The sequence below is a fragment of the Oxyura jamaicensis genome, chromosome 2, assembly GCF_011077185.1.
Source record: "Oxyura jamaicensis isolate SHBP4307 breed ruddy duck chromosome 2, BPBGC_Ojam_1.0, whole genome shotgun sequence".
Lineage (NCBI taxonomy): Eukaryota > Metazoa > Chordata > Aves > Anseriformes > Anatidae > Oxyura > Oxyura jamaicensis.
Window position 1 is genome coordinate 18,217,494 of NC_048894.1, and position 12,235 is coordinate 18,229,728.

The window sequence follows — 12,235 nt, forward strand, 5'->3', positions numbered from 1 at the left end:
GACGCCTGGTGTCCTGCTGCCATGGGGGAGAGATCTGGGTCCTTGGCTGCACACAGCGAGCTGGAGGAAACGTAACTGGAGAGGGACTGAGTACTGCACGCAGGACAAGGCTGAAAAGCCTTCATATGCCTTATTTAAGAATAATGCTTTGGGGCTAGGTAGCGTTGTGCATTGTGATGGTGTTGTGGCATCGTGCCCCATGAAATGGCTGAATACGATACGGCATGCAGAAGGGCTGTTGGCACAGGGCTGGAGGTAACGGAGTGCCTTTAATGTGTGTTGTACTGCGAGGTCTGTGCATAGCACCGGTGAGTCCTGTCTGTCCTTCAGTAAGGAAAAGGGCTTTTCATCCTTTCAATGGCACGTCATAGTTTTGTCCCTGCTTTTATGCCGTAAGCAAACAAAATTGTTATGTAAGAATCATTTTTAAATTACCCCCCAAAAGCAATAATTTGTTGCTTAGTGAGAGCATTACTGAAGAAATAGAGAGGCAAATGGTTCGAATGCATTTTGTAATGATTGTCAGATAAATGCCAGCCCAGTATTTGGAAACCTTCATGCCCATGCCTTCCTTGAACGAAAATAACATTTTTAATGACTGTTTTAGCACTTCTCTTTGGAGATAGAAGGCAGCACGAGTTACCTCCCTTTAGTTAGCCTTCTGCAGAAGGTTATTCATAAAGAGTAATCGAAGTTGCAATTCCCCAGGATTGATGAGTAACCAAAATTGCATGGAGTACTACAGGGACACCTTTGAGCACATACCTACTCCAAGATTTCAGTGTGGTTTTCAGAAAGCCCATGGTATCAGAAAACTGTTAGCCTCTTCAGTGAGGAGTTTGGGAAATTGTATGCTGAGCGTTTTTGTGTACAGAAATGCACACCATCTACCTCAAAGTTCTTCACATTAAAAACAATTTAAAGCTTTACTGGGTGTATGCTTCTGCTCAGTTACTAACTTCGTATGATTTGAATCTTTAGATTAGGTAATAGTCTTTAAATTGCAAACCTTAATTCAATGTGTACGTAGCCATATACTCACATAGTTTATATTGAAGTCTCAAATTAGTGTTGTAAATGACAATGTGCTCCACAGTACACTTACTAAATAATGCAGTTCCTTTTTAAAAATATTTTGAGATGATGAGATGCTGCCTGCAAGACTGCCAGGTCTGAAGAAGGGTAAATACAAAAGCTGGTTTTAGTCTGGGAAGTGTATCTTTTCCAGTCACTGTCTTTTACCAGTGAAGAAAGATTAGACAATGTGAATCCCTAGGGGTTGGTGGGAGAAACCACCTTCCTCTGTTGATGATAGTCCGAGATGATTAGCTTCCCTAGACTAAATCTAGTTCGTGAATTTTCTCTATGCTTATATTTTTATTTTTCAGTTAACTAAAGCATTTTCTTTCCTTAAAAAAAAAAAAGCAATCATAAGCAACTTTGAAAATGGAGAACTCTTAACAGCCCCTAGTGCAACTCAACCCATAGAAGTCCATCAGACCCAACGAAATGCATCTGAAGCTTTTGAGTGGGTTGCCTGATGTCACTGTAAGGATGCTATCATCTTTGACAGATCGCAAGGTGCCCCAGAAATGGGGAAAAGGGAATGTTGTGTACCCATCTTGAAAAAGGATGAGAAGGACAATCTAGGGAATGTAGTCAGTCAGCCTTACTTCAATCCTCAGGAAAATCCTGGAGTCAGTCCTTATGGGACCTATTTCTGGAGGTGTTTGGGAATAGTTAGTGTGGATTTACCAAGGGGGAAATGGTGCTTGACTAACCTGATTGGTTTTTGTAATGAGGTGACTAGATCTGGGGATGAGGGGAGAACAGAAGGTGTCACCAGCCTTGACTTGAGCAATTCTTTTAATCTGGTCTGCAACATGGAAAACGGAGTCATCAGTTGTAAAGGATGATGCCTAAGGTTTCATACTCCACCCGGATGCTGCTTACAAGTGCTATTCTTCTGAGTCTGTCTTGTTCAATTATCTTTATTGGCGACCTAGATAGGAGATGTAATACACTCATCACATCTGCAAACACCACCAAACGGGGTGATGCAGTCAGTGTGCTCAAGGGTAGGGCTGTTGTTCGAAAGGACTCTGCAGAAGAATGATTGGACAGGGGTGTCTCGATTCATTAACAGCAAATGTTAAGTTCTGCCCCTGGGATAGGCTAGCCTCCTGCCCTGGTACAGGGTGGGGACTGACAGCTTAACAGCTCTGCTGCTGAAAAGGACCTGGAGCACCATGTGGATGGGAAGGCAGATGGGAGTTCCCCAGGATGGTGATGAAGGCTAAGGCCAGCCTGGCCTGCATCGCTAAGAGCACAGCCAGGAGATTAAAGGAAAAGTTCACTACCCTTTGTGGACAGGGAGGTTTCAGCTGGATGTAAGGCGAAAAAAAATTCACCATTTGGTGATGAGTGGAACAAGTTCCCAAAGAGATTGTGGAACCTCCATCCTTGGAGACTTAGGGCCCAGCTGGACAAAACGCCTGAGGAGCATGGTCTGAATTCAGTGTTAGTCCTGCTTGGAGGAGAGGAGATCGGGCTAGGTGATCTGAGGCTCGCTACCAGCTGAATAATTCTGCAATTTATTTAGATGATAATTAAGACTCTCAAAATGTGCCCTCTTGTGTTGTGAGTTTTCAGGTTGTTACTTTAAAACCTTCACATTCAGGAGATATGGCTCTGCCTCCATGCAGTGGTCTCACTGGCTCATTTTCTGACAGTCGGTCTCTTGGGTCACTTCATAGAAAATAATGCAGAAAAAGTGGTGTTCATATCCTTTTCTTGAATTAAAAGTTGAAGTACTTCTGCAGGCTATGACCTCTTTGTTACAGACAGTTAAAGGGACACCAGCAATCCTCAAGGTGGCAGACTGAAAGAGAATTATTTTGTGTGGCTTCTCCTCTGGCTTGTTTGCTCTACGTGCTTCACAGCGTTTCACACCGTCATTTCCATAGGTTAAGCAGAGCACGTCCTTCCACTTGCTCGATGAGGAATTTTGTCGTGGAGGTTCTCTGATTAATCAGGGAAACTAATCAGGGAAACTAAAAAGTGAGACAGATATCACAAACACTTTAAGGGGAAAAGTCAAAATATAAAGGTTATGTGTAGGATTTATTATTTATTGAGCAGCAGCGGCATGTTTGCAGTGCACTGAATCAGCCGGCCGTAACGCTACGGTACAGGTCACAGTTTGTTCTACAGTCACTTTGTTATGTAAAGGCTTGCCGTTAGCTAACCTTCAGCCTCGGCAGGGACTCAGTTATCCTCCTGTACCGTCATTTACAGTTCTGTTAAAGCTTGCATCTGTCTATAACACCTTCAGTTTTGATCCGAGCAGGGATTAGATCCCCTGTGAACCAGCTAACATCAGTGGCAGGGCATGAGCCTGCACGCCCCACTTTTACCCCGGTTAGGTTCCCGGGTGGCTTCCTGCTTTTCCTCTGGCTAGCAAACCGTCCCTGGCTGACAGCGAGCAACTGACTCACCGAGCACGTTATTTGATGGTGTGGAAGCAGAGGGAATCGTTTGGAGGATTTCAGGTCTGATGCAGAAACAGCATTTGCCTGGCTAACGTTGTTTAAAAATAGGAATTTATTCCCCGTTTCTAGTGCGCCTCCAAGGGAAACAAATAGAACAAACTCTTCAAATTGCTACTGACAAATGGAGTATTAAATTCATCAGTATTTTTTTCTGCTGTGCTGTGAGCATGCTGTGAGGTTTAATTCTATTTCTTTTTTAGTAAGCTGTCACCATGATTATTTTTTTAAATGCATTGTTTTCTCTTACTACATGTGAGAATGAGAACTGGGCAATTTGTAACAGGATGATACCTGTGCAAGGTGTCTGACTGTGTCTCAGGAACAGACTTTATCATGTGATTAAATGATTACAACCATATCTAATTTGTTAGACTTGAAATTAAGTTCTTAAAAATGTAAGAGAAATTTCAGTCTTAGGCAAACTTAAAGGTTTTATTTTTTTTGGTACTTTTATCTGTAGACTGGAAAATGGGAAATTTGGTATAAAGAACTGGCAAATATATGTGCCTTCTTTTTTTTTTTTAGAGAGGCAATACTTTGCATGAAGCACTTTTCTGCATATGATAAAATTCTTATTAAAAGCCTTTTTCCTCTTTTCTCTAAGTAGCTATGATGGTTTGTTATCCTGACTTGGTGATACAAGAGTTGAATTCTTTTCTGTTTATATATTTTTTTTTTTTTTTAAATGGATATTGGGACGCTACCTATATAGAAAAGATCTTGAGGTATTCTGGAAGTATTCTTCTGTCTAGCAGCATATATTGATACTGGAGTGCATTGGTTGAAGGAGTGACATTATAGCTAATTAATCGTACTGTGTACTCACAATTCAGGCAATGAATTCATGTGCTTTAGAAGTATCTTTGGTATATTGCAAAAGCCTCTGGTGACCGGTAGGAAAGAAGAAAACTAATTTTACAGTGCCTTTCCAGTTATAAAGCTTACCAGGAAAATACTTCAGCTGTGATAGTAAGAAAATGCTTTTCACCATGAAAGTGTTATGTATTGTGTTAGGACGGCATGCAGAGGTGCTAGCTGGGGACCCTTGTGTTTGTGCTAAGCCCTGCCTGTAGGCGTATGGGAAGGATTCTGTCTCATCTGTGGTGCTGCTTACAGGCAGGACAATCCTTGCAGCATCCCTGCCCAAACTTGCTGGGAGAGCAGAGTTCTTTTGTGTTCACAGCTCGTGCAGATGTATTTCAAATGTTAGCACTTGTGTAGCTTTTTTTTTTTGAATAGAGGCTGTGGCATCTCGAGTTAAGTCTGTAACAGAAATAAGTTAAAGCTGAGCACTTTCAGTTTATATGGTATGAAATAATCTGCCTTAATATTGTTCAGTGAGTGGAAATAATCGTTGGTCAATGTTAGTGTGCTTCTCCACACGCTAGCTGAGCAAATGAAATAGACAACAATAGCACAGTGAGCTATTGTTGTTTGGAAAATTGAAGTATAACTGAGGTTCTTCCTGCCTCCTAGCTGCTGGATAGGAGGGGTATGTAAATACCTTTATTTGCATCCAGTGTTAAATTGAACTTAGAATTTATTAAAATTCTTATGCCAGGGATTTGCTGTGAATTCTTTTGCTTTCCCTTTTTATTAATATTCTTAGTTTGCAGCTAGTTTGGGAGGGGAATTATGCTTTTAAAAAAATAGCAATTTTTAAAGTTAAATGTTTTTATATTTGCAACTCCAGACAAAGTAGAGGGCTGTCATTGTTAAATCTTTCAGTACTTCAGTCATTTGCCATCTTGTTTTAAACTTCACCAAATTTTGATGGTACAAGTGCTGCTTTTAGCAGAACTGTCAGCGACTGTTAGAAAAGCACAATGCCGCTTACGCAGTTGTGTTTGCACAAAGGAAAGAATAAACCTCTGTTTGTGAGTGTTCATTGATTTCAATAGGCTTTTCAGAAGCACTGCATATCACAATTCTTAGCACCTAGGATACATTCAGATTCATTATGGCAGTGCAGTCCAGCCCCTGCTCGTGACTTGCTTCTCTCCACCCTCTCTTCTACGGGAGGATGAAGTACAGTTATTTTTCTCATACTCCCGATGTGTTCTAGAAGATGTTACGACTCTTTAGTCGAAATGGTTGAAATTGCATCTTTTGAGCTTCTTCAATCTTGCCAGAAATATGTTATATAGTAGAAATAAGTAAAGCTTTTTGGACTCTTTCATGATGACCCTTGTGACTGTTGAGACTGTGAGGTGCTGGGCATGTGCGGCATGCGATCGATTGTATGAACAATTAGTGGAAGAAATAATTGGTATGTAGTGGTGCCATCTTTTAAAATTTTGAATACTTGTTTATCTGAATACGTGGAGGATGGGGGATTGGCTCTCTGGGTGCTAGATATCTGTTTCAAATGCTTTTTGTTGGTTTAGAACTTGGCTTTGTTATTTGAACAGTCATTTAAACCAAATAGCTGCTGGTAGTTGGAATGTCCATGTTTTATTGTAGGAAATTTTACTTAGCTTTCTCCTGAGTTTAAACCTACTGATGTAACAGGTGTGTTCTTTACACACATGTATACAAGCAAAAACAGACTACTTGAAAATCATAAGAGCTTAGAGCAAAATTCTTATTTCATCTTCTCACAGTAGAATTTATAATCAGGTATAAAGGTATGATGCTCTTTGCCTGTATCCCTAATGTATAATTAACATCCTTAATTAAGGATTTAATAAAAAACAGCAACAAAAAAGGCATTTAACAGCATTTGTTGACTGGATCCTTGATGTTTGTATGAAAGACTTAATTTAAGGTACTTTAATCTGTTACTCTAGTAATGACAAGTTCAGGCAGCTATTTAGTTTGAGCATTTGGTTCATGCATTTAATATGTTAATTTATTACGTATTACCTTTGTAGATGAACCGACTAGTCCTAGTATTGACCATGATATTGCACACATTCCTGCTTCTGCTGTTATTTCTGCATCTGCTTCTCAAGCACCTGCTATAACAACTGTTCCTTCCAGTCCCACATCTCCAATCCCTTTAATTCGGCGACAGCTTTCTCATGATCATGGTGAGTGGTGATTTGATTTTCTTTCTATGCTCCTTTTTTCCTTTTACACTCTGGAGATTAGGTGTGAAAATTGTAATCTCTTTATTGCTTGAAATCAATTAATAAAATGTGATTCAGGTTCCTACATACTCTAAAATTTCTGCTTGTTTATAGAATCCATCAGGCCTAGCGTCCTAGATAGCCAGCCTGCCACAAAACCGGAGAGATCGAAGTCATACGATGAAGGATTGGATGACTACAGAGAAGAGGAAAAATCGTAAGTTCATTAAAAATGTCAGTTAATTTGAAAGTACTTTTCAAGTGTGCAAAATCTCACTTTAACATCTGTTTCTGTTCCAACAGATCCATTAAGCACGTGTCTAGTTTAAAGGGGATCAAGGTAAGTAAATACATGTAACAACTCTAAAAATGATAATGCTATGGCAAGTTGTATGAATTATACAATTAACCTATATAATGTATTAAGCAGACATGAATAATGATATTTCCTCCATTGGTGCTATGCGCATCCCATAAGTAAACATGGTCTGTTGTTTTGTAGGCTCCCCACATGGTGCTTGATTTTCGTTTACCTCAGCTTCAGTAAACGAAGTGTGGTATACTTCTGTAAAAGTTTGCTGATGAGAGTCTGTGACTCCCTCTGTGTCCCAGAGTATCGTTGGGATGTGTAAGGTCACTGTTGTTGTATTATTCTATGGAGACATTAGAAATCATATTTTCTGAGGGGGATATTCTTACAGGCTTTTTGCTGAATATGGAGTCAGATTTTAAAGTGAGGAATGGAATAGAATAGTTCAGTTGGAGAGGACCTAGAAAGATTGAGTTCAACTGCGAGACCGCTTCAGGGTCAACCAAAAGTTAAAGTATATTATTAAGGGTATTATCCAAATGCCTCTTGAACACTACCAGGCATGATCTTGCATGTAGAGATCATAGAGAAATGTATTTAGAAGTACACAGTGAGGTTCCTTCTGTGATGTTCTCTGTAGGTCCCAGACAGTCAGAAATCTTCAGAAGACTCTGGTTCCCGAAAAGATTCTTCTTCAGAGGTCTTTGGTGATGCCTCCAAGGAAGGATGGCTCCATTTTCGTCAGCTTGTTACAGACAAAGGAAAGGTACCTGTCACTTTCTCTTTTTAAACCTAGCATAAACACTAACCTGATAGAAAACTGAGGTAAGAAACTTGAAGCTTTCTGGTTATGCATTTTTCAATAACATTTTTTTGATGTGAGGCTAAACAAAAGTTTAGACCTGATTGTTAGAAGATTGACCTTAGTGAATTCCTCAGCTTCTAAAAGAGGCTGCTTTCTGAAATGTCTTAATTATGTATTTCAGAGCATCTGTGAAGTAAACTCATTTCTAACAACTAATTAAGTAGAAAGACTCCTTTGCTAAACGTAGTTTGTGGTTGGGTTTGTTTTTATTCTTATTTGCTAACAATGACAAAAGCTCTTATTTTCATCAACATTGCGGAGCTGAGTTCAGATTAACCTCCTGCACATGTATGGGCTAACACTTAAGGAAAGGTAGGAATCTGGAATTGCAGTGTTATGTAAATAGGAGTCTGACTTGAATAAAGTTTAAAATACTTGAGCAAGAATCCACTAAATATTTTTTGCTGTATTTGTTTTAAAGCCTCTGTAAAATTTTGCACGTTCTCCTTTTTGCTACTGTTGTATGAAAACTCACACTTAACGGGTGATCAGGGAGGGCAGGGTATTGAGCAGTTCTCTCCTCTTAACAGAGAGCAGTTAGTGAGTCCCACTCGTGGGTAGGCTTTCCACAAGTCATCCTTAAGGGTGGTATAGATGGTTATTCTTCCTTTTTTTAAAAAGTAAAAACTACTTTTTGGAAGTAGTTTTTTAATGCAAAAACATTCATCATAACAACCAAACTTACGTGCTTCATGTTTTTCAGCGAGTTGGTGGGAGCATTCGGCCATGGAAACAATTGTATGTTGTTCTTCGAGGTCATTCACTTTATTTGTACAAGGATAAAAAGGAACAAATGACCCCATCTGAAGAAGAACAACCTATAAGCATCAATGCTTGTTTGATAGACATCTCATACTGTGAAACCAAGAGGAAAAATGTATTTAGACTCACCACGTCAGACTGCGAGTATCTGTTTCAAGCTGAGGACAGAGATAATATGTTAGCATGGATTAAAGCAATACAAGACAACAGCAACTTAAACGATGAGGTAATCATTCTTGTCCTTTAATTGATTAAAAGAAAATACAATCATTTTTAGTACTTCAACAAAAGAAATCATTTGCAATTAATTGATCAAAATGTGTGCAGGAGCATACAGGAAAAAGTTAAAGGTGAATCGGTGAAGTATACTGAATTTAAAGAAAAAAGAACCCTGACAATCAGAGAACAGACTTTTGAAATAAATGAATTAGTATAATTGCTGATTTGACTGCAGATGAACTTTACGTTAAACTGATCTGTCAAAAATCCCTAACTTTTGAAAAGATAATTGTAGTATGGAGGTAATGTGTTTCTTCTGCAGACTTGCATTGTAAAGTAGTGTGTGCAGTGGCATGGTGTGATGAGTTTCTCAGTAGTTGAAAAAGGAAACTTTGAAAGATCTTCGTTTCTTTGATTATATGTAGTTGTCTATGAGTTAAATGTTAAATTGAAATGCAAGGCAAACATATGCTATTATACATAACATACCAGTATCTGTCCCCAAATCATCTTCAGTATATTTTCATTACACATTTGAATTTTCCTCATGTTTTTTTAAGTGTTCTGTACTTATTGTTCCCAAGGACCGCTAGCTAGATTTTTAGCTGTACTGAAATGTTAATTTTTCATATGTGATTTGTTGATGGGAAGATGTAATTGTATTCTGGAAGTACAAACTGTTGTATTTTGTAAGATTGTAAACTAGATCTCAATTCATTTTATAGGATACTGGTGTCACTAGTAGAGACCTAATTAGTCGAAGGATTAAAGAATACAGTACAATGATGAGGTAGGTAAATTATGTACTGCCAGTAGTTTTTGTACACTTGTTATTTAGCTTCTTTTTACTGAAGTAACATACCATGCTGCAGTTCTTCCAGCAGCAAAACAGAGCCATCTCCCAAAACACCTCGTCAGAGCCTAAGTATCAGGCAAACTCTGCTTGGAACTAAAGCAGAACAGAGGACCCAGAGTCCACATTCTCCTAAGGATGAGTCAGAAAGGAAGCTTCTAACTAAAGGTTTGTGTTTTTTTTCATTTCTTTAGTTCCTTATAGACCCAGTATAAAGCTATTGAGGTAATTTATTTAGGTTCTTCCAGGTCATGATTATACATATGCAAACCAAATATTTACTAGCGCTTATAGCTGCAGCTTAGAGAAGCTCAGTTCTTAAACTCCATTGTCTAGATGTTACGTTAGATGTACCTCAAGTGTTCTCAGATCCCTAAAGTTTTTTTATTGCAATCCTCAGGAAGGTTTTGTGTGTTTGTGGTTTATTTCTTCCTTTACAGCTCCATGTAGTGTTAGTTGTAGGAAAATACTGGTGCTAGGCTTTTTATGACCAATTTTGCCAAACTTTGGAAATAAGTTTATGTAATTCACAGTATGGTCTCTAGCTCACTTGGAAAGGGCTAGGTACATTCCTATTTTAAATATGCTGTAGAAGTAGAGAAGAAAGTGTATTTTTGTATTTGTGTTCAAAGTATAGAAGTTCAATTACTGTATTTTTCCCAGAACAGAATTAATACCTGCTGAGTTCTAAAATACTAGAATCTTAAAGCCTGGCTCTGCAAACTTAAATTAGTGAATGAACTTTGTCAAATGTCACAACCTAAATCTTTTTCAAAGAACGTGTAGATTCACGGTGTCTGATCAGACTGCTTTTAAGGGTGTTACACACAAATCTAGGCAACTTCCTGAAGTGATCGCTTTTGATCAGCTACTTCTCAACAATTTAATGTTGAATTTAAACTGTGAATAAATTCTCTTTTAGCTTACCAACAAACACTCCCTTACTCATTCTGTGTGCTGCAGATTATGTAACCTAAACTGCAGGTGTTAAGTGAATTCTATGTTTACTGAAAGAATATTTTCTAGAAATAGTTGAATAAGAAGGAAACTGTTGTAGTAGAAGTCTTGCAGTACAGGATAAATGGGAATTGTAATTTGTTACGTGAATTGTATAGTGGAGGTAAACAGAGCAACTGAATGTTTAGTATGATTTTGGATAAATAAGTGTTTGAGCCCTGTTTGGAATGATTTAGGAGTGAGTACAACCTAGTAATTAACTGAAAGTAGGCCTGCACAATGTAAAATGGTAATGTGGCTGCATAACTTAATACCAATTCTGTGTGGCACTGTTGCTCAGTAGAGACTTAATCTTACTTGAGTAAATGTTGTAGGTTTTAATTTTTCCTAATGTAATTCATATACACCTAGTTTTAGAATGATGAAATACCACCTTGTCATTTACCTACTTGCTTTTCTGAGTGTGGGTATATTCAAATGTATTTTTTGAATCACAGAAGAGGAGGAGAAGGTATGTTTAGCGAGTTGTTTGCAAACATGGCCAGGAAAAAAAAGGGGATTAAAACCAAACCAACCAAACAAAAAAAACAAACAAACACAAAAATGGTCACTTTATGTTTGAAAATGTTTCCTATATTCACCGTAGCTTTTGTGACTTATTTTTCTTTTATTTCATTATGTGTGTTATTACTATCAAGAAAAAGATGAGACAAGCCCACCAAAAGACAAGGGGACATGGAGAAAAGGCATTCCAAGCATTATGAGGAAGACATTTGAAAAGAAGCCATCTGCTGTAGGAACATTTGGTGTCAGACTAGATGACTGTCCCCCAGCTCATACCAACAAAGTATGAAAGGACAATTTTTCTTTCCATTGTGATTTTTAAAAATGTTTCTTGTATACTTAAAAAAAAATATATATATATATATATAAAACTTTTTTTCCCTTCAGTATATTCCATTGATCGTTGATATATGCTGCAAACTGGTTGAAGAACGAGGTCTTGAGTACACAGGTATTTACAGAGTTCCTGGAAATAATGCTGCCATCTCAAGTATGCAAGAGGAGCTCAACAAGGGAATGACTGACATAGATGTTCATGATGATGTAAGTCTTCGATTACAGTATTTCCACTTTGAACTCCTGAAACCTTCTGGCTGTGTTATGATTATAGAAATATAAAGCATGTCTGTCCTTTCCTTCTAAATGTTTAGAAATGGCGAGACTTGAATGTGATAAGCAGTTTGTTGAAATCCTTCTTCAGAAAGCTCCCAGAACCCCTTTTTACCAACGGTGAGTTGTTTACCTTATGATTTTGTCTTGTCTGTTGAGTGGTTGTCTTAAAACTTTTAGATGGTTTGAGAGAGAATCTGCTGGAATCATCTCAGCTCTGTAGTAAGTGCTCTCCTTCTGCCTAAGGAATGGGGAGTCACAGTGATCATATAAATAAAAAATGACAGCTGTAAATAGAATTTCTCTGATTATGAAGAAATTACAACTAGCGTTCAAATATTGTGCCAAAATACTTCAGTGTATCCGTTTTAATATTCACTTTGGCAGGCTAAAAAAAATTGGATCTTCATTTCTTTGTTCTATAACTTTTTTTTTTCTTTTACCATTTCTGGAAGGATTAAGAGAGGGAAGAAA

The 12,235-nt window shown here is 38.1% G+C and overlaps 1 protein-coding gene across 4 annotated transcripts in view; it reads left to right on the forward strand.

The window, feature by feature from the left end:
• The window catches only part of ARHGAP21 (Rho GTPase activating protein 21), a 121,382-nt gene that overhangs the window by 99,579 nt on the left and 9,568 nt on the right, over nt 1–12,235 (forward strand). For 3 of the 4 annotated variants that reach the window (XM_035316532.1, XM_035316531.1, XM_035316533.1), the window contains 10 exons: nt 6,425–6,583; nt 6,737–6,839; nt 6,926–6,962; nt 7,573–7,698; nt 8,501–8,785; nt 9,504–9,568; nt 9,651–9,799; nt 11,287–11,435; nt 11,540–11,695; nt 11,803–11,881. In XM_035316532.1, coding sequence (XP_035172423.1) covers nt 6,425–6,583; nt 6,737–6,839; nt 6,926–6,962; nt 7,573–7,698; nt 8,501–8,785; nt 9,504–9,568; nt 9,651–9,799; nt 11,287–11,435; nt 11,540–11,695; nt 11,803–11,881 — 1,308 coding nt within the window. The remainder of the gene's footprint in view (nt 1–6,424; nt 6,584–6,736; nt 6,840–6,925; nt 6,963–7,572; nt 7,699–8,500; nt 8,786–9,503; nt 9,569–9,650; nt 9,800–11,286; nt 11,436–11,539; nt 11,696–11,802; nt 11,882–12,235) is intronic. The other variant, XM_035316534.1, reaches the window with a different exon arrangement.